We start from the raw sequence: 22,133 nt of genomic DNA on the forward strand, positions 1-22,133 counted from the left end.
CCCCAAATAACTCATTTTTGGCTTGTCTTCTAGCCCCTACCTCAGTTTTGGGCAGTCTTAAGCAAATGTGTTATGCTTTTATTTTTGTATACGTAACTCAAATTTGTCAAGAATGCTTTATGAATACCTATTTTTGAGATGGGCACCAAAGTTTTGGAATATGTGGCTGCTGTAATGAGATTGCTTGAAGATCTGTCCAATTTCAGTGACTGCTTGGACAAACGACACGGGGGATGTAATGGACGGGTGCTTGCTAAGTGTTCAGGTGGCACCATAGTGTGTGGGTGCACAACAACTCAGGGGGACTCAAAGTTAGTTTAGAAGAACTAGCCTGCAGGGTTGGGCTGTTTGAAATGCCAAGCTCTACATTTGGTCTATACTTGGAATGTGCTTAAAGCCAATAGTGATCAACACTGTAACCATGGAAATGCTGCCTGAACTAGAGAGATGAACAGAAATGCCAGGGTTTTTTTAACAACTCAGGGGGACTCAAAGTTAGTTTAGAAGAACTAGCCTGCAGGGTTGGGCTGTTTGAAATGCCAAGCTCTACATTTGGTCTATACTTGGAATGTGCTTAAAGCCAATAGTGATCAACACTGTAACCATGGAAATGCTGCGCCTAAACTAGAGATGAACAGAAATGCCAGGGTTTTTTTTGTTAGTGTTGTTAAGTTCACTTGAAGGTGCTTTGTTGCAGTGTTAGGACATGAACGGTCCTGTTGTCAGAAACTGAGGGGGGTGTCTGATGTGTGGTGTCGTAGCTCTCGAGCTATAAGCTGTTGCACACACCTGTTTCATTTATAATACAATTTCAGTGGTGCTTCATGATTCTTATGACTGGCAGTGTGTGTAAACTATTGTTATGCCTGAAATTTAACATGAAGCTGTTCCTTTTACACTGCAGAGGGCTTCAAAGAGATGAAATAAGTGTGAAGTAGCCTGGACTGTGTCTGCAGAGATGTGTGGAGATACACATTGATGGTTCCTGTTATGTGTTGCAGAGCTGTGCTCCTTGTCAAAAGCCACAGGGGCTCCATTCTGAAAGGTTGCTTTGCTTGCCCTCTGTACATCCTTTGTATGTTGTGAGTGACTGGGGTAAGTGCTATTTGGAGTGATGGGAAACCAGAAGCAAGCAGAAAATTGTCTTTAGATTTTTATGGTCTCAGCTAGAGTAGTTTCTTTGAGCTAAAGCACAAGAACAGCTTCTGTGCTGTTTCATGACTCCATAGAGATTTTTAATTTGTTGAATCAAAGCTCAAATCCTGCAACAAATGATTATAAAGGTCAGAAGCTTTTTCACTGTGTTTCTAGCATCTGAGCAGCAAATTGCTGTGCCTGCTTTGCATGTGGCAGGTCTGCTAACCTATTTGGTAGAACAAATACATGTTTATTCTGTGGTGACATCCACAAGATTACTTAAACAGATTTTCATTAGCTCTCTTCTTACCATCTAAGAGCAAGGTGTATTTGAAAAGTGCAAGAAACATAAATGGATACTTACTTAGCTTTAAATTTCTATGGGCTTCTGATACAGCTAAATGTAAAAATGGGTACAACAGTCCTGTCTGCCTAAGGCTTTGTATAGTTAAGCTAAGGAGTGAATTTAAATGTGTTGAAATAAATCTCATCCTCCCCTCCTTTTTCTTTGTGGACATTTGCAAGGTGTAAGTGGGTCATTGATAGCAGTGTAGGGTCTGAAATCCTTTTAAATGAAATCTGATTAAATCAAGAGGGCCCCTTTAAACATGTATGGGCATCGAAAGAAGATGAGAGGGAGCAGGGCTTGTGCTCTTCTGTACACCTAATAAAACCAGAGAAATAAATGTTTTATTGTTCACCTCTACTTATAGTTGGTTTCATTTCCCTCAGCCTCTGGTTTCCTGGAGAATTTCTCAGGAATTTTCTGTTCCCTAAAACAAGAGGTGACCTGAGAAAGCTCAGTCTAGTGGTTTCACTGGCTTCAAATGCTTTTCTAAAGACAAAGATGCTATAAACAGCAAGGCATCTTAGCACTTCATTCTCTAAGAAGATCAAGTGAAGCCCTGGTAATGTTCATGAAATGTTTGTTCAGTGACCTTTAGTGTTTGTAGGGTCATAAGGGTTACTTAGAGCACAAGTTATTTTACACTTCTGAGTGTTTGAAGCTCAGGGAATACTTTGAGACCTGTGCAGGATCCAGTAGTGACTATGAGGTCATGACCAACTCAGTGTGTTAGTCTTTATTGAATAAGCTTGACCATCTGAAGAGATGTAGACCTGAGCAATACATTTGAGCACCACTTCAGTGCAGTATCAGAAGTACAGCATTATATATATAAGAATCTGAATATCATACTGCAGCTAAGTTCTTGAACCACTGACAATTTTTCTTCCCAGATCCTCTACCTCAAAGCTCAAAAGAGGAACGTGTGAGATCATTTTTCAAGCTTGCTTCTCTCTCTGAGAAATAAATAAGTCTGCAATGAGAATTCATGAACAGGATCTGTGCAGAGTACAGATCTGTTAGTACTTGTCTCAAAGTGTATAAGAATGTGTGTTTGTGTGGTCTCTGTTTTTAAAAAGCAACCAACCAAAAATATAAAAAACTAAAAAGCATTGTTAAAGGATTTTATGCATATTTATATCAAACTTTAACAGCCCACTTCATGAACATTTTATACTAACTCCATCATATTGAAGCTTGAAAGCTGGGGTGTATTTCTGCAATGTAGAAGCAATTGGGGCATTTTAGGAATGCTTTGCTTTGGTAGACTGCATGGGAACAGTGCTGGCACTGCTTGTTCTCCATGCTGTAAGTTTACACTCCAAACACACTAATGAGCATTTAATCAGCAAGTCCTAGGTCAATAACACTTAGTACACTTGGGTAGGAAACAAGGACTTTTTAGCCTTTAAAAAGAAGCAGAATGCTTGTCTTACTAATATTGACTTGTGCTATAGATTTCTGTGCCATTTACAGAGGGGTTGTTTATTTTTTCTTTAATATTCTTAATAGTCATCATTAATACTTAAGAGGCCAAATTTCATCACATACCAGGGAATGGAGGATGAAGGCAGCATATTGTGTTCCTGAGTTACTTGTGCAGCAACAGGGGATGGAGGGAAGATAGAAGAGGGACCAGGTAAACTAAGACCAGGATGCATTTACCAGTTCAGCAAATTGTGATGAGGAAAAAAGAGATGCAATTTTTTTGCCTGTAGTTGAGGGTAAGGGGCTCCTCTCACCAGCCAGGTTCTCATGTAACAGATTCACCAGATTGTGTCCCACCACACGACACAGCTGTCCCCTCCAAGCCATCTGCAGGGCTGTCGGAGTGTTCTGCCAGTTCTCTGCTATTCACACTCTTCTCAAGTACAGCTCAGTTTGGAAAGACTGGATTTTCCTCTCCAGTGAAATTCTGCTCTTTGTAGAGTGGAAGTGTTTTCTGTTCCAAAATTAATGTATTAAAATGAAGATGTATTCAAATGTGGGGCATTGGGATTTGGTTTATTTTTTTAACAAAACAAGATGGAGCACAGAGCCTTCATTTTGATGGACATTCTCTGATTGCTAAATTTGTCTTGATTCTTTAAGTCCTTGAAGTAACTCTCATTCAAGTGATGGTTTATAATTTAAAATTTACACAAAGGGCTTCCACACAAAGTATTTCCTGAAGTATTTTCTCATTGCTTACATCCAGTTCAGTGATAAGTTGTTATGCAAACATTTTCTTTGTTGATCTTGCTCTGATAGCCAGCAGGTTAACCATTGGTGAATCCTGCTGGAAAAGCTTTGGAGGAGCATATTGTATTCCAGTTCTGTTTTGATTAAACACTTTTTTTAGTAGAAATTGCAAGGAAAGGCTTAATGTCTCATTTTTCCCCTTTCAAAATGAAGTCATAGTGTTCTCTGCTCTGTTAAGAGAAAGCCTCTTACAAATATCAGCTGTGCAGTGGGTTGTCATCCCAGTGCTTTGAAAATCTGACTAGTTGTATTGTGATGGTATAGGCTGGGCCAAGATTTACAACCAAGTGCAAAGGTTGGCTGAACCACCTCATATTTGTCAAGGACTAGAAATGTGCATATGGAAGATTATATACATGTATATGTGTACACTCTTATTATAGAATCTGTTTCAGATTATGTACAGCCATTCATTCATAGGTTTGAACCTGCCTCTCATGCTGACTGTGTAGTCCTCATAAGCCTTGTTTGTCTTGTATAACTAAAGCCTTCTTGGTATTTTTTCACACAGAGAGAGAGTTCTTAGTACTGAGTCACTGCCAAGCAGCCTTTGTTTCACAGCAATAAAAAAACAACCACTTCTCTCCTTGGAGATGAGAACATTTAATGAAGCAAAAACCACTTAAGCCTGCTTTGAACAAGGGGTGCTGTGTACAGCCATACTGATGGAGGAAGTTCACTGCAAGAAAGCAAAGTTTAACTATGCTGCTCAGATGGTGGCAGGGGTTTGGCTTGTAGCAGTGAAGATATCCTTTTAGAGGACTGTTTGTCCTTCCAGAACTGGCTTCACAGTGTTGTTCCTTTCCAAAGAGTTGCCTAACTGTAGATTAAAGATATTTTTTCTCTCCCAAGCTGCAGTCCCGTTCACCTTCCCCCTTCCTGGGTCCTGGGATGATACCTTACCAAAAAAACACATTTCTAGAGCTTTCTGAGGTATATCTGCTCTAACCATCTGCTTCCTTCCACTCACACACCCCCAAGCCACTTACCAACATGTGAACTAACATCCAAGAAGATACACTGAGATACACACTCTCTGAAGAAGTATAATGATTTTTCAACACATATTATTAAAAAATGATAAAATGGTATGAATGAAGAATGGTATGAAGAATGGTATTATAAAAAGAAAAGAGCTGTAGACAGCAGCAGTATATGGGGGATAAGAAGGTATTTGCTTGTAAGAGTTAATTCAGAATTGTTTCTTTTCAAATGAAGCTGCCAAGAATTTGAAACCTCTTGGTTGCCCTCCCACGAGTCAATGTTTTTCCTATTGATCTGCAGTGCTCTAATGCAGGGGGAGGAGGGGGATGTAATGATAACACAAGAACAGTCAAGCTGCTAGAATGCAGCCTTTCTAGCTAAGGCAGCATCCTACTTGAGTGACCCTTCTGGTTTCTTCTGTGTTTATGAATAATTCAGCAATTCCACATACTCCAAGTGGATAGGAAAGCACAGTGAAGCACAGAGAAGGTAGGCACTTACAGATTAATACCCAAACCCGGTCAGGTATTACAGGCAGAAATTAAAGTTTGTATGTGGGACACACAATGCAGAGGACTAATTCGATTGCTTGGATGCATCTTTTGAGGTCCTCTTGTAGAATGTTGTGCTACCCTTAGAAGCTTACTGTTCAAGCAATTTTGAACAGAAAACATTTTAAAAATAAAACCTCTTCACAGCTTGTTTCATGCAATTAAGCTACTAAGAAAATGGTCAATATGCTTAAATTTCCAAATGGTGACTAAGATTCCTACTTACTTCACCAGGTTAGAAGTTCTCTTTGGAGGATTCAACTACTATAAGAGTAGTGTAAGTTCTGTCAGATCATTTTTCTTTTAAGTATAGAAGTTAGTTTTGAATCATCTAATGGAAATGCTGAATAATCCCTATCCTTTAAAGCAGGAGACTGGGAATATATTAATCTGGCAGAGAAGCTGAGTAACTCGTTTGCATAAATGACTGACTTTCCCCCTGAGGACTGAGCACATTCCTATTATCAAGGTAATTTATTAGCCCTAGGCATGGTTTGAGATGCAAAAAGCCAGAACAGTCTGTGTTCCTCCAGAAAGGTGGATTGAGGTCATTGCTAGTTACTGTTCTAAAGGTGGTATTTTGACAGGCTCCTGTTACTGCTGATACTAGAATCCCAAAAGTCTAAGGGCATTGGCAGCAAGTGTCATTCCCTTGGGTATGCAAAATGACTGCAATGGGTTGAAAATAGTCTCACTTTTGTATTCCTTTCATGTCTTTAAACACAGCTGAAATACTAGCAAAGATAAAAGTAATATAAACCCTAGTAACTTTGATTCTACCCTGAACACAAGTTTTAAAGAGAAGCAGTTGTGAAAGAAGCTTTAATACAGTGCTATTTTGATTGAAATGCTGCTTGTCAGTGTCCTTACAGTTACCATGCATTAAGAAAGTGAAGGGTTTATATGATGATCCCATCAAATGTGAAGTTCAGGCTGCTTCACCATACTCTGTTTTTCTTGGTGCACAGTGCCAGCTTCTGACTAAACAGAGTGCACAAATGTTCTAGAGGCTGCTGGGAAATTGTGAAAGAACAATGTTGGGGAACAACAGAATTGCAGGCTTTGAAGCATTTTGGTGGAAGGTCTGTACACAGATCTGTCTCTTAGCTGAAGAGGCAGCTCCACTTTTCATGTCAAGCCCAGCACCAGTGTTGGAGGATTTGAGGATGAGCACACCTGCACCTTTCACTTATGTATCAGAATCTCCACACATGCCTTTTATTAAATGTGACTGAAGGAATTGGTAAAATTAAGTAACATTCTTGCAACATCCTTCTTTGATGTGTTCAGTTGTACAGCAACAGCATTTCATTCTTGCATGGAGTCCATCACGATTACTGCAACTGCTTTGCTTTTGAGGAACTAACTGTCTTTTGTGATTATATCTGTACAGTACAATTGAAATCCTGAGAGAAGATGGGTCATATCTAATGATTTTATTTGTAAGGAGAGACCTATCAGAGAGGAAGAATGTGTGGCATCTTATCATGTACTCTGCTTTACCAGGCTGCTGAAGGAATGTTGGATAGTGCAGTCCAGTTACTCCCTGTCTGCAAAGCTGGACTTCTGGTTCAAAGCACCCCAATAACAGAGAAAAATCCATGCAGTTCTGTTAGTAAAAAAGAAGCAGTAGCATTTGATCTTCCATCAATCTTTTCATGCTCTTTTAAGTCTTGGTAATGCATGTGCTGCTTTGATTCATGTCTCTTATTGTGTTGTACCACAAATTACAGGTTTTCTTCCTGTGCTGGCCCATGGTGAGGCAAGATCTCAGTGTCCTTCCTATAGTCCTTACCAGCTTTTTCTTGCCTGCTCTTCAGAATGAAAGAGAACTGTTTGCCACATGTGGAAGAGGCAGCTCTGCTTAAATCAGAATGAGTATTTTGATGTGGCTACGGCTTACTATCATCTTTTTTTCTTCAATCAAGGCTGTACTGAGAAATGATGCATTGCAAGAACATATTGGCAATGGTACATAAAGAAATAAAGCCAGGCTAATTTAAGAGCCCAATAAAATGGACTGTGAACAGTTTTCAGTACTCTATGCATGTTCTTTAGGGAGAAAGAATCCTGTGTTGCTGTTAATCTCTCTGAAACCTTCAAGTACTTTGTTGCTGCAAGCTTTGAGCCTGCCAATTTTTGGCAGATAATTATTTTGTTCTCTTCAGTTTTCACATTCAGAACAACAAATTCTTCTTGGTGCTTTTTTTTTTTTTTTCCTCTCTCATAGTTCAATAAACACTTATGAGCAGGTGCCTGTTTGTAATGTGCAAGTTTTCACAGAGCAAATGGGAAGCATTTTGAGGACTCAGATGAGAAATGCCTCAAGATGTGCAATGAAGGAGGCTTACAAAGGCTTGGCATAGAGGAGGCTACTCAGGGAGAATTCATTCTAATCCAAAAGTGAAAATTATGGGCAAAATGTTAGATATTTACTTCCCCTTCTGTCCTGTCTATGAAATAATTGTTGTAACATAAGGTCCTAAAATAAAATAAAAGTGTCAAATGAAATGACTTGCAAACCAGAAGCACTTCTCAATTCTGCTTCTTCAGGAAATCTTTTTTTTCTGACTTAGAACAACATTTAACTACAGTCAATATAGGGATTTAGAAAGAATGCTGAGATTCAGTGAGAAGGCTGAGATATTCTTGAATTACTGCAAAATGTACAAGCTCTGACCAGAACAAGAGTCTCATAAAAGAAATAAGAAATTTCTTGTACAATATGAATAGGGCCCATCCTCCCTTTCTCCTGGAGATGTGGAAAGCTTTCTTCCCCACTGCTTCCTATTGTGTTAACAACACTCATGCTCTGTCACTTCTATTGTGCACACATCTCTGAACCTAGAAATTATTTCTATTCTTAATTTAAACTAAACCAGCTGTGCACAGATGAATAGCTTGGAAAAAGGAGCATACGTGCTCACCCACGGCTTGTACTTCTAGTACGTTACAGAGAAGCTTTATGAACTCGGGACAATCATGCTGCAAAAATGGCTTAAAAGTGTGCACGAGGGGAAAAAAGCTCACACTGTTTTAGTGCCTTGCACCACTGTCACCATAGTAGCACTGTGTTCAAACTGTGAACACTGGGAACAAACTAAGTACTTTTATTCTTGTGAGGGGAGAATTAGATCTTTTCTCTTTGAATGCCACCGTTGCATACTTTCTGCAGCTGCTGCCTATTTTCTTCCACACCCTCTCCTCTCCCTGGTGTTGCTGTTTCTGTGCTGCAACCCAGCTATGTTCAGAGCAGTTAAAATTATTTAAAAGGTCAGGGTGGATATTTTAGCTCTTTTAAGGAATTGTGTCAGCAAGAAAGTACTTGAAGGTTTTGGAGAGATCAACAGCAACGCAAGATTTTGTCTCCCTAAAGAACATGCTCTTAGTTTTACTTTATTACTGAGGTTCTCTTCATTGGGACAACTTGCAAATCCAGCCTTTTCACCAAAGCTAACAAGGTTCTGATAATAGCAAAAATGGAAGAATAGAGAATTTGAAAAGAAGGCTGAAGAATTAGTTACTTTAATGCCAGCCCATGACAAAAAGCCAAAGTGTACCTCCAGCTTGGAGGTACACTAGTGAATATGAAAGAAAAGGAAAAAAAATATACAAGTTGTATTCTCCAGCTACAGGGGCTACAACATTTTAGGAAATGGAAATTCACCAAGTTTACTAATGGGGATAACTGCACTTGCCTCTTGCCTGTTTTACTGAGGCCAGATTCTTACCTATCCTTTCCGAGTGTGCCAATACCATCTCCTCTGAGCATGTCAAGTGCTTAAGAGATGAAGTTATTTACATCACTCTAACCAGAATCAAAGCCTATTGCTAGTTCTGCATTCTTGGAAAAATTTAACTTTTCAGAGGTATAAAATGGCCTCATTGTATTGGAAGGCCAGGCTGTATGTTGTAAGCTGATAAACTGCAGTGAAATCAATCTGAATACTCTGTGTGTAGGGAGCTTGAGAGCTCTGTTAGCTTAAGAAACAGGCTTTGAAATGTTTTTATTAGACCTTTGGGAGCTGTGTGGAAAACCCTCTAGTCAGCTTGGTGAAACACCAATCATTAGCATGTGGGGTTTTTTAATCCAGCACTTAATTGGTTTGTCTTGTGGTATTTTAGAACTAGAGGGTCTTATTTTCCTGTTACTGCTGACAAGTGGGTTGTCATTGTACATAATGACAATTTCCTTTTTGGAGGGAGAGGAGAGATGGAGTATTTTAAACATGGCTTTACCTGGAAAGGGTTATATTAGGAGAATACATGGGTTGTTTGGAAAGCACTGTGACTTTTTTCAGCTACATGGACCCCAGGAAGGTTTAGTCCCTTCTTCAAAAGCTGTGAAGTGCATTATTGTGTCTCCAATTGCTGGAGATATCGGCAAAGGAACCCTACACACACCCGTGGGAATTAATTGTGATCATAGCTTCTTTTCTTCTCTTTCCATCTTTACAGGCATATGAAAGAAGGTTTCCTACGTGTCCTCTCATCCCTATGTTTGTAGCCAGTGACATTGTGAACGAATACAAGAGTGAGGATGAATCGATCCACGTGATTGAGCGGCGCTGTAAGCTGGACATAGATGCACCACGGCTATTGAAAAAGGTGATGAGGTTTGAAGTGCCTGCTTTTGGATATCCTTTCACATGAATATTGTATTCTAACTGGATCTGTGTCATCTTCCTCAGATTGCAGGAGTGGATTATGTCTACTTTGTCCAGAAGAATTCTTTGAACAGGCGAGAAAGGACTTTGCATATAGAAGCCTACAATGAAACCTTCTCTAATAGAATTGTTGTTAATGAACACTGCTGTTACACAGTGAGTAACAGGCTCTTGGTGGTCCTACAGATGGAGCTAAGGCAGTGGTTAGATTTCAGGATTCATACACAGAAGTTGGCTTTTGCTTTGCAAGAAAAAGTAACCAACACACCACCATGAGTGATAATTGTTGTTAGTGTTAAATGTAGCACAATTCCTTGAAGAACTGAAACAATTTTGGCACCTTCTTGCTTTTGAGCATCTTCTCAGCAAGCAGAACACAACATAATTTGCTGTGTTTGACAGCTCTCTTCAGGCAAATCTGGTCTGTAATGGCAGTGTGGGGCTTGGTAAGGCTGATGATACCCTGACAGAACTGTTAAAGGAATGTTCAACATAGCTTACCCACCTTCTGCTCAACCCAGACAAATGTACATAGACTCAGCTGTTTTAACCTAATTCTTTAACCTAATGCTTTAACCTAATTCTTTCTTTGTGGCTGTTTTTGGATTTCAGTGCAGACCTTTTCTGACAGGAGTCTGGGGGCAGGCTTACTGCTGTGCTCTGGTGATGTTTTTTCTGAATGGCTGAGCTAATACCCATGGGCTTGTACAGCACAAACATGTAGCAGTAAAACCTCGGGTTGATGTTAAAGGTCAAATCAAATCTAGCAAATGTAACCCAGTTATTTTTATGGTAGCTTTATTTTTGCCTGGAGGAGATAACATTTTCTGTTCTGTACAGAGCCATGGTTAAAAGGTCACTGGATGTCAAAGCCACTTGACACTATTATCTGATTATTATTATTATTTCTGGAATTATTTCCAACTTATATTTAACACTTTTCCCCATAATCCAGGAGGAAGTAGTTAGTGATCTGCTTCTGCACAAGTCTGGACACACACAAGTTTGTGAGGCCGGATGGGATCCACCCCAGAGTGTCGAGGGAGCTGGTGGGGGAGCTCACTAAGCCTCTCTCCATCATTTGTCAACAGCCCTGGTCAATAGGGGAGGTCCCAGGTGACTGGAGGCTGGCTAATGTGACCCTCATCTACAGGAAGGGCCAGAAGGAGGATCCAGGGAACTACAGGCCTGTAAGCCTGACCTCAGTACCAGGAAAGATCATGGAGAAGCTCATCTTGAGTGAGCTTACATGGCAGGAGTAGGGAGGTGATTGTGCCCCTGTACTTGGCACTGGTGAGGCTGCATCTCAAGCACTGAGTTCGGTTCTGGGCCCCTCACTGCAAGAAGGACATTGAGGGGCTGGAGCAGGTCCTGAGGAGCTACCAAGCTGGGGAAGGGCCTAGAGAGCAAGTCATATGAGGAGCAGCTGAGGGAAGTGGGGATGTTTAGTCTGAAGAAAAAGAGGCTGAGGAGAGACCCTATTGCCCTCTACAACTACCTGAAAGGAGGTTGTAGTGAGGTGGGTGTTATCCTCTTCTCCCAAGAACAACAGGACCAGAGGAAATGGCCTAAAGTTGTGATAGGAGAGGCTTAGATTGGATATTAGGAAGAATTTCTGTAATGGAGTGGTTAGGCACTGGAACAGCCTGCCCGGGGAGGTGGTTGAGTCACCATCACTGGAAGTATTCAAAAGCTGTATAGATTTGGTACTTCAAGACATGCTGTATGGCCAAGGTTGTGGGGTTTTTTTTTTGTGTTGATGGTTGGACTTGCTGGTCTTAGAGGTCTTTTCCAACCATGACGATTCTGTGATTGTGTCTCAACTGAAGTGAGTTTAGAAAAGATCTTTCCATCAAGGTCTGTCCCTGTTTCAGGATCATCTTTCAGCAAACGAGGAAGTTGGGGGTGCTGTAAGGTAGCTTATTCAGCTGTCAACTGAATGGGAAGTTTACACTGATTTTATTATAGGAGAACAAAGTAAAATAGCTTTCAATCTACAAAATAGGTCAACGAGGAAATGATCTGTTGTAAACACATCCAGACTGCAGTGCTGGGAAGTGCTTACACTCTGCTTGTGCAGATTTTAGACTAGTTGGCCTCAGTCTATCAGTCTAACCTGCAGCAGCTTAAAGTTCACTGTGGAATTTACCCTGTTCCACAGATAAACTGCAGTCACAGCCCATATCTAGAATGAGACAATGTTAATTATATAAATGTGCTAGGCCTTTGGCTCTTGGCTGGTGCATCAATACTTCTCCACTCTCCCCTTTCTTATTAAGAAAAAGCTGCACTATGCTAGCCACAGGACTGCAGGAGGGCTTCTCAGCTTTCTCAGCCTTTGTGCTGCCTTTTCTGAACTGTGTTTTGCAAATGAAACAAAAGACTGCAAGTTCCACTTGAATGTTTTTTGACTATGTGAATCTGTAAAACAGGAAACTTCAAATATTGTGAGGAAAAAAATGCTAAACTGCATGATCTCCTTTTAACTAATAGGTTCATCCTGAGAATGAAGACTGGACCTGTTTTGAGCAGTCAGCAAGTCTGGATATAAAATCTTTTTTTGGTTTTGAAAGCACAGTGGAAAAGATTGCCATGAAGCAGTACACTATCAATATTAAAAAGGTGAGCTTGCAGTCATGAAGGAAGTGCCTGGCTCTAAGTTACCACAAGGCAGTGTAGCTGCTGCTAAGTAACAGGCTGCTCTGCTGAAAAAGCTGGGCTGTTTACTCCAGCCTGGGGCAGCATGTATGTGTGGGTCTGTATTTGCAAGTGGAATCTTTAAAGAGGTCTGGCCACTTCATGGGTTTCCAGCCCCATCCTTTCTGTGTCTAAACAGGAGTTTTTAGTTGCTGAAGTAATTTTTCCTTTTTAAAGGGAAAAGAAGTAATAGAATACTACCTGAAGCAGCTAGAAGAAGAAGGAATAACTTTTGTTCCTCGTTGGACTCCTCCTGTTGAATGTAAACTGGAGAGCAGCACATCCCACACAAGACAACCAGTTTCACCTGCTATTAATATACCAGACTCTGCCACAAAGGAGGGCTTGAACAAGGAGATCCTCAACACCTCCAGCAGCCCCTCAGAGCCCACAGCAGGAACACCTGATGGTATGGTGGTCTGACTTGGTTCAGTGGGATTCTTTGTACTGTAGAGGCCTTCAGCACTCTGCTGCTTCTCATGGACAAATCTTCACATTGGCTCTTTGTTTGGTAACATGCAGTGCTAAAATGCAGATTTTCAAAGCAGTGATGTTTGGATAGCAAACTGGTCTTTTAAGTAATTGAAGATCAGATATGAGTGGAAAAACTCTTCACACTGGTGATTAGATTGCAAGCAAGTGGCCTACTTCTTGCCTACTTCAGGGATGAGCATAACTGTAGGAATAATGGGGAGGAAAGGACTGAAGCATCCCTGGACGCAGCCTTCTGTTTTATCTTCCTTCCCCTGTTAATAAGGGAATTTTGGAAAATCCATGCACTGGGAGATTTAGATGAAAGCTTCTCTAAGTAGTTCCAGATGAAGCAAGTCTTATGGTGCTGTGGATTGACAAATCTGAATATACTGGCAAAATGCTTTTATAAATCCCTGGTTTCACTTCTTAGTTGCTGGAGGAGAATTAATCTTCTTGGTTTAACGTTAAGATGAGTATGTATGTTGCCTTGCTCAGCTTGTCATTGATGCAAAGAAACTTTATATTCAGCTCTGCACAGAATAGAGCAGCTGCTTTTCTGCTGCAGATATCAGGCATATAAGATCGTTTGCTGCTTGGGCTAGGTCAGTCCAGGAGCACTCTAATCACACCTACATCTCCTTTCAGACAAGCTGGACGCAGACTACATCAAGCGTTATCTGGGTGACTTGACACCAATGCAGGAAAGCTGCCTCATCCGGCTGAGACAGTGGCTCCAGGAGACACACAAGGGCAAAGTAAGTTATTGTTGGTCTCTCGTGGCTCTTGTCTCAGAATGTGATATGCCAGGTGGACCCGAGGAAGTGTCATGCCACACCTCCTGTGGCTAACTGTTCCTGTGAAGTGGCAGAACAGAGTGGGTAAGTTAAGTCTACACAGTGGCAATATTCATTGTGACTGGCCAGCTGACTTTGCCAGCTGAGGTGCTTAGTGTGATTAGCCTCAGAATGTCAATAGCCAGCACAGGGGACTAACGTCAGTTTTAAAAATCTGCCTGGTTCTGCAATAACCTTTGGCTAAAACAAATGTTTGGCCAAACCAAACACATGCTCAAATCTCTGTCCCTGGGTGCAGGACTGGAAGGGAAGAGACATGGCCAGTTAAATCACTGAGAGCAAGGCTGGGGGTTTTCCAGTGGCTTGTGATTTGCATGTATCTCTCAGCTTCCTTTTACTTAGCAATGAAACACAGCCTGTGTTTTGTCCCTAGATCCATTTACATTGGCAACACCCTAAAAGGTGTGGCCATACAGGTGTGAATGATGACATTAGTTCATAAAGTTTTTATACCCCTTGTGTGCAGGTGGCTGCAGCACTTGATGGGCCTCATGTGTTTGTCGCAAAGGAAGACTGATTTGCTTGAGTAACTCCCAGTGTTTCCTACCATCCTCCTCTTACCTTGGTGCAGGGCTGCATGTTTCTCAGCTTTTGTTCTTTGGGGTTTTTTCTTCTTGTTTCAAATCTTGAATATACAATTACATTTGATTGTGTTGGGTTTTTTTAATAGATCCCAAAGGATAAGCACATCTTAAGATTCCTGCGTGCCCGGGACTTCAACATTGATAAAGCAAGAGAGATTCTTTGCCAGTCACTGACCTGGCGTAAGCAGCACCAGGTAGACTATATTCTAGACACCTGGAACCCTCCTCAAGTACTCCAAGATTACTATGCAGGTGGCTGGCATCACCATGACAAAGGTATGCTCCACGGGGTGGATATTGAACAGCCTTTTTATGTTCTGAATTCAAGGGGATTGTTGTCCCTTTGTTAAGTAGAGTTGACTGGAAAGAGGGTTAGAACTTCTCAGTTGTTACCTACTAAATGCACTTAAATTGATGTTGTCAGCTCCTTAATTGATGGAGACAGACTCCTAGGTCTGAGAAGCTTAGAAGGGTGTTATGCAAATGCTGAGTATTCTCTTTCAGTGATTAAAAGATGTTTGTAAATAAATATAGCTTCCTAATCATATTTCTGGTATAGAAGTCTGATGGCATAAATGAATACTTACTTGGCATTAAAATCAGCTTATTGATGAGAACTGGCATGTTGCAAAAACATCAAATAAAGCAGGTTTATTTAAGAAGAGAAGGAGCTTTGGCTGAATTCCCTTTTGTGTGGTGAGCCATGGCCAGATCTTTGGAACATGGACTGTGCCTGACACGTTCCCCTGTCCCTCTGCTTGCTTTATCATGTGCTGATCTTGTTGCTAATACATACACAGAAATGAAACATATTGGAGTTTGTTGCTTGAGGCAAGCTGAACTCCTTAGATAAGGAAATGATCTCTGACTGTGAGCTGTGTGCTGATTTAGTCTTTTCCCCAGTAGGCACCATTGTTTCTGTTAGCTCTTCCTGTTGAAAGAAGTGTATGGAACAGGACAGGATGCTGTCAGCAGTAGTGGCCAGGAGACAGGGAGGGCACAGCAGAAGTTTAATCACTGGAGAACTTGAATGGCTCTCCCCTGCTGCTTTGGGTTTGACAGACCTCAAACTAAGAGAGTGAAAAATGAGAATATGCTTGTGAAGACTGTAGGGGAAAAAAACCTGTGGATTAAGTTCTCCCTTTCTGTCAGTTCCTTGTCTTTATTTTGCAAAGGCTTCCTCTGTCAATAGCACATAACAGGGTCCTGCCAGTTGGGTAGAAAGGTACAGAATACATCAAAGGGTTTTTTAATGTTTTTCTGAGAAGTTTTTCAGTCTTGTGGTGAGCTATGTGCTCCCCTCCCTTCCCCTTCAGTTCCTCTGGTCTCTTGCAGCATGCCCCCAGGTAGAGCATGGCTTTGTCAATAATGGAAACAGACTTTCAAAACTGAGCTGTTCTTGGTGACTTAAAATTTTACATTGGTAGGTTTTATTTAAACCCTCCTTCCTAGTATTGCTCCTTTTCCTCCTACATGTGCTTAATGTGCCCAACTTAAGCTAGCTGAATTCTGTGTGGCTTTTAGCACTGAAGCAAAGGCAGCAGTGATTACGAAGTGTGTTGTCTAGAATGAGCTCTTAGTGCAAAACAATAAAAGATATTTTGGCTTGCAATTGGCATGGTTTTCTATACATCTGAGTTGCTTTTATTTTTACAGGAAAGCTTCAGTCAAATGTGTTGTTTTTTAAAAATTACAAAGCTCTAATGGAGTATAAAAAATATGCAGTGATAATTCAGTCCTGTCAGCTGACACTTCCCTTCATGTGTCATTTGGGTGGACCAGGGTTATAAGCTATTAGTTTGGTCTTGGATGTGTGTCCATCTGTGAGGGAGGGAGACCTATGAAGCTTAATAGCCCTTTATGTTTAGTGTTTCAAAAGCTAAACAGCACATTCCAAGATAAGTGTGTGCTGGTGTTAAAACAACATTTTCTTTTACACCACCTGATAGAATACAAGACTGTGACCTTTCCTGGGGGTAGTGTCTTTGCCAAATGAGTAACTTGCCTTGACACTGCAGTTTTGTTTGTTTGTTTAATAAGGTTTCTTTATAGTCTCTTTCCTTGTGTCCCAAAGGACTTAGTGATAATTTGATACCTCTCTTTGCAGTTGTTGGAGGGAAGTGAAGCTCAACAGATAACAGAACTTAAGGGAGATTTTTATGTAGAAAGGTGTTGGTTTTTTGGTTTGTGTCCAGCATATTCAGTTTTGTAAGTTGGTGATTATTTACCTTGTGTACTAGAATAGAGCAAGGATTAAAAAGATGCATCCCAGCTTTGAGAGGAGGATGGAAGCTGTTTCAGACAGTTACCTCCTATTATGAAGAGCCAGAAATTTAAGCTTTGATTCTCAAATTCAGCCAATTCAGTTATTAAGCTTCATGCCTTTGTACCCTGGACAGTATCAGGATGCCCCAGTAGGCAGCAAGATATCCATGAAGAGGCAAGGCTTTAGATGCAGAAGGTCCATCTGAAGTTGATCTCACCAGGCTTAAGCTGCCCAAGTGAGGCTGTGTGCCGGTTCTGCATCATATGTAATGACATAGCTGGAAGGTGTGACTTCAGCAAATACTGCAGAAAGCAAGAGTCTGGGTTAACACTTGCTGTCATTAATTCCCAGAACTCGGGTACCTCCTGTTCCAGAAGAGTTGCTGTAAGCTCTCCAGGCAGTGCTGCTTCATGTGCAGCAGAAAGCTTAACCCTTCAGTTACACTAATGGACTAAAGCTTTCCCTGTGTCTTACCTGTCCTGGAAGCTAATGAGTCCTGTGTCTGTAATTATGTACACCAAGATCCTGTGTGCACCTGCGTACTTGCTGAAGTTCTTTGAATGTTCCTTGCAGATACAGGAGCTATTTTTGCACCAAGATGTCTCCATTAGACTTTCACAGTTCATTTCCAGACCTTCTTTGGTGTAGCTGGACAGGGTAGAGATGCTACTGCCATCTGCTCCAGGTCCTCCCTCTTCCAGCTGTACCATGAAGTTTGAACTGATTATGGCTTGCGTCCATTTGGATTTTTAGCATAAAATGAGCTCGCTCCCAGTTGTCTGTTGCTGAAAAAAAAGAGGGGTTATGTTGCTATATTCTTGTTATTCAGATGGTCGTCCACTGTATGTGCTGAGGTTGGGACAGATGGACACCAAAGGCTTGGTGAGAGCTCTTGGGGAAGAGGCCTTGCTTCGATACGTAAGTATTTCTGGAGCCAGCAAGTTGCTAACAATGTGATATTTTCATTTAGAAATTTCCTCTTCTGCCAGAACATTCATCACTCTGGATATTTTTATGTACTCTCTGGCCGTCTGTTTTTGGTTTGAATACATCTGAAAGCCCCTGGTAGCTGATCTTCTGCATTCTTTCCAACTGCAAACTGATGGTGGAAAGGCGTAGTTCTTGGCAGCTCCTGTAGTTACTGGTTACCATTTCCACAGATTCTTCTGCAGTTTGTGCAGTGCTTCAAACTCAAGTCTCTACATTTGCCAAGGTTTAGGATAATTTCTTTTTAAAGAAAAAGTAGTGTCATTTTGCCTTCTCTAAAAGCATCACTCAGACTGTGTTATTGTGGATCTTCTCAGTTTCCAAGCAGAAAGCTGGCAGAATTCCAGGTTTGCAATACATTTTTTGACTCCTAGTAATGACAGTCACAGCCATAGTAACCACAAGAAGCAGGGGACAAATTTTACTTTTTCTCATCCAGTGGCATTTCCAGGCACATACTCAATTCTGTTTGTTTGTCCTAGTTCTGTTTCAAGGTTACTTTTTATGACTTAAAAAGGGGCTTTAGTTTTGGACTAAACAGGAAATCAGTGCTTAAAAGAGCAGAAGTGTAGGGAGACTTCATGTCTGTATCACTCCTGGCTCTCAGTTTTCAGCAGGACCTTGTTTACATTTTACTGCTTTTATGGAAAGGTATGTTTATTTTTCAACAAGATCAACCAGCGGAGTAAACACAGGGATTTTTAGGTCATTCTTTGCAAAAAAAAAAATTATGCTGGTTTGATCTTGTAGTTTTCATTAGTCTTTGGTGGTAAACATCTTTTTTTCTTTATCCCATCTACTGAGCTTAAGGCTGTCTTCTCTAAAACATGTTTCTTTTTACAGGTTCTTTCAATAAATGAAGAAGGACTGAGGAGATGTGAGGAGAATACAAAAGTATTTGGCAGGCCAATAAGGTAAAATACAAAATCCACAAGAAGTGGTTCCCTTAATGTGGAAAGGTTCAGGGATGGATAGTATGTCTGCTTATCTTTTCCCTGTTAAAGACCTTGTCCCAGCTGTCAGTGGGAGGTCAAATCCAAGAGGTGGATTTCATGCATGTAACTGTGAAATTGTGCTGCCTCCTGGATCTTCATTTGTAGAAGTAATGCTAAGGGACTGCATATTAAACATTTAAAGTGAAACCAAGAAGTGTGTGCTGTCTCACAGAAGCCTTAGGCATGATTTCATGGATGCTAGCTGGTGCAGCACAGCTGTCACTCTTGAATTCATGCCCAGGGTGAGACCTGAACTTGGAAAGTAATTAAAGCAGATGCTGGAGCTCAGTATTTGGAATTAAGAATGTACCTCTTCCTGTAGGAAAAGCTTCCCTCCCTGAGATCTGACAATATAATTAGCTGTAACATGTGATGGCACCATGAATCTGAATCTGCACCATGAATGTGAAATTGCTTCAGAGCAGCATGACCACTCAGCTGATTTCCCAGTAGAAGCAATGGTTTCATGTTTGGGCTGGCTGTTGACAGGATCTTTTTTTGCTTCATATTAACCTTCACCTGGAGTGTGAAATGTCTGGGGGGGGGGAATAAATGTGATGGGCAAAGTGATCTTGCCATGACTGTGCTTGGCCCACTCCAAGACACTTCTGAGGGTCTTAAGCTCCATTGTCTGCAGCAAGGAGGTGAAATAGAAACTAAAACAGGCAGTGGGGTCCACACATTTCAGTACATTGAACACTTGCATAAGAAAGAGATTTGATCCCACTGAGATTTCTCCTTTTTATTTTTGTCTTTCTCAAAATTCAGCTCTTGGACCTGCCTAGTGGATCTAGAAGGCTTGAATATGAGGCATTTATGGCGACCTGGTGTCAAAGCATTGCTAAGAATCATTGAGGTAGTTGAAGCCAATTACCCTGAGACTTTGGGTCGACTTCTAATCCTAAGAGCACCTCGAGTATTCCCAGTTCTTTGGACACTGGTATGTTGAATTCAAGGCATTCCTCAACCCTCAGTCCACTGCTACACACTTGCAGTCTGTAAAAGCACTTGAGAAACCAGGCTTTATGGGCAGGAAATGTTACCATTTGGCAACTCTCTTTTATCTCTTTTCTATTCTGCAATGGATTTAAAAACTCTGCTCAAGAACTTGCTTACACAGTTGGTTAATTTAGCTTCTTTCTAGTGTGAACTTTGCATTGCAAGGTTGATAACACTTAATGCAATGAAAAGGATTTCTTCTAAATTGACTCAAGAAAAAACTGGAAGCCTAATCTATTCTTTTTGTTTGTTTGTTTTGTAGGTTAGTCCATTCATTGATGACAACACTAGAAAGAAATTCCTTATTTATGCTGGAAATGACTACCAGGGTCCTGGGGGATTGCTGGATTACATTGATAAAGAAATTATCCCTGATTTTCTTGGTGGAGAGTGCATGGTATGACTATAAACTAGTGCATATGTCAACTTATTTGTAGGGGTATTTTTATTCTCTAAACAAAAAAGCCTAGAAGCACAGAATTATTCCTAATTTAGTTTGGAGGTGGGAGCTATGATGTGGGATTCCAGGCTTAGTATTTTCTTCTGGATCCACTTTAAAAGTACAACACTTGCCGAAGTTAAAAACTTTAGTCTCTTTTACCTGTCAGGTTCAAGCAGATGTGGCAGCACAGCACTGAGCAGGAGTTGTCACCACTAGCTCATCAGAAGAGGCTGTGCCACCTAGAAGAACTGACTGATAGCTGAGGGAGCCCAAGGGTACATGTGGCACATTTGCTAGCAGGGCTTAACAAACCAGCCAGGTCTCCATGTGCAGTATGTGCATTGATCAAAACAAACAACTTGTTTGACTGCAGGATAGTGTAATTTCTCTGTCCTTTGTCATGTGCCTTAACAGCTGCTTTCTGCCTAGACAATGGGGGTAGATTGCATCTGTCATTTTAACATCTCAATTAAGGTTTGTTTTCTCTGTAATGTTTTTGACAACAGTCTCACTGGTGTGACTGGGGTGTAGAAGTGCAAGTCAGGCATTTTCTGGAGCCTCCATCACAATAACACTAAGATAATTTTTTTTTCTGAACTCAGCTGTGTTAAAATATCATTTCAGACTTGCCTTTTAAGCCCCTCTACATTTTCTAGAAAAATCTCTGTACCATTCTTAACAATCCATCTAGGTCTGTTCAAATACAGTTTCAATTTATGATGAGGTTCTGTTAGATGTGTTGGAGCAGAGCATGAGTTTATCTTCCCTGGGCTGCTTTTTGCTGCAGCAGAAGCTTTCTGTGGAGAGAGTTTGTGCTTGAGGAGCTGGCAAAATTCACTGCTTAAGTAAGCAAAAGTCAGTGTTACCAGAAAGCAAATTGCTACAATACTTCCTGCTGGTCAGGGACAGTAATGGAGTCTGTTTCTCTCTGCTTCTTTACTTCTGGATATTTGAACAAAAAAAATTACTTCTCAAAGATCCTTTCAATTCCCTGTTGCAATTCAGTTATCAAACACTTCTACTGCCCCAAAAGCTTCTGCAGAACTAGTTCCTGATCAGATAATTGTCTGAATTCGTTACTAGACATTGTTTAAGAAAGATAATTACTTAGGGAAGTTGTGTAACACTGTTGTTTGGACAGTTGGAGCTTGAAAACTGTTACCTTTCCTGATTGCAATATCCTTTTACTTGTTTGGAAACTTACTGTATCTCCCCACCATCCTCTGGTCTTAATTTTAGCTAATCAGGCCTCTAGGCTGTACTTTTTAAACTGAGTCACTATTGCCACTTCCCTCAGGATTCCAAAGTGGCTCACGCCCTTCTTCAGTGATAACTGCAGCATTTACACAGTCATTTTCTGGGCTGGTGACTGTTGTGTGTATGCAAGATCAGTTCCTCTGGTGGCAAGTTCTGCAAACCCACCTCAAACAGTTCACTGGAAAATAAATGTATGTCTGATATACAAGCCATCAAATTACCTTCAAACTCCTCACATCTTCACATTCTTCAGAGTAGTTGCTGAAGGTGGGGTTTTGTTTCTGAAGCCAGCAGGCAAGAGGGTGTGACAGGGTGTGGAGGTACAACAGGGGATACTTTTTAATGGCTGTTTATGCTTTTAGTGTGAAGTACCAGAGGGTGGGCTGGTTCCCAAGTCCCTCTATAGGACAGCAGAGGAGTTGGAAAATGAAGACATAAAGCTTTGGACTGAAACAATCTACCAGTCTGCAAGTGTCTTCAAAGGAGCTCCACATGAGGTGAGGTTGCATCCTACCCTTCTTTAATCTCAACCTGCTGCTCTGGACTCTGTAACTGAAAATGGTTTAGAACATTATTATTTAGTTGTCACTCTTCCACCTTGTTCTTCTGTAGTTCTGGTCCATAATGATACTTCAGTAGCTGAAGTCTGTGA

General features: G+C 41.0%; 1 protein-coding gene across 1 annotated transcript in view; it reads left to right on the top strand.

The window, feature by feature from the left end:
• Positions 1 to 22,133, top strand: part of SEC14L1 (SEC14-like 1 (S. cerevisiae)) — a 37,582-nt gene that overhangs the window by 12,521 nt on the left and 2,928 nt on the right. Inside the window, exons 2-12 of the mRNA XM_010006958.1 lie at positions 9,718 to 9,867; positions 9,951 to 10,082; positions 12,420 to 12,548; positions 12,801 to 13,032; positions 13,743 to 13,852; positions 14,622 to 14,811; positions 17,631 to 17,719; positions 18,632 to 18,702; positions 19,552 to 19,723; positions 20,045 to 20,179; positions 21,844 to 21,978. Coding sequence (XP_010005260.1) covers positions 9,718 to 9,867; positions 9,951 to 10,082; positions 12,420 to 12,548; positions 12,801 to 13,032; positions 13,743 to 13,852; positions 14,622 to 14,811; positions 17,631 to 17,719; positions 18,632 to 18,702; positions 19,552 to 19,723; positions 20,045 to 20,179; positions 21,844 to 21,978 — 1,545 coding nt within the window. The remainder of the gene's footprint in view (positions 1 to 9,717; positions 9,868 to 9,950; positions 10,083 to 12,419; positions 12,549 to 12,800; positions 13,033 to 13,742; positions 13,853 to 14,621; positions 14,812 to 17,630; positions 17,720 to 18,631; positions 18,703 to 19,551; positions 19,724 to 20,044; positions 20,180 to 21,843; positions 21,979 to 22,133) is intronic.

This window comes from Chaetura pelagica, unplaced genomic scaffold, assembly GCF_000747805.2.
Source record: "Chaetura pelagica isolate M959 unplaced genomic scaffold, ChaPel_1.0 scaffold180, whole genome shotgun sequence".
Classification (NCBI taxonomy): Eukaryota; Metazoa; Chordata; class Aves; order Apodiformes; family Apodidae; genus Chaetura; species Chaetura pelagica.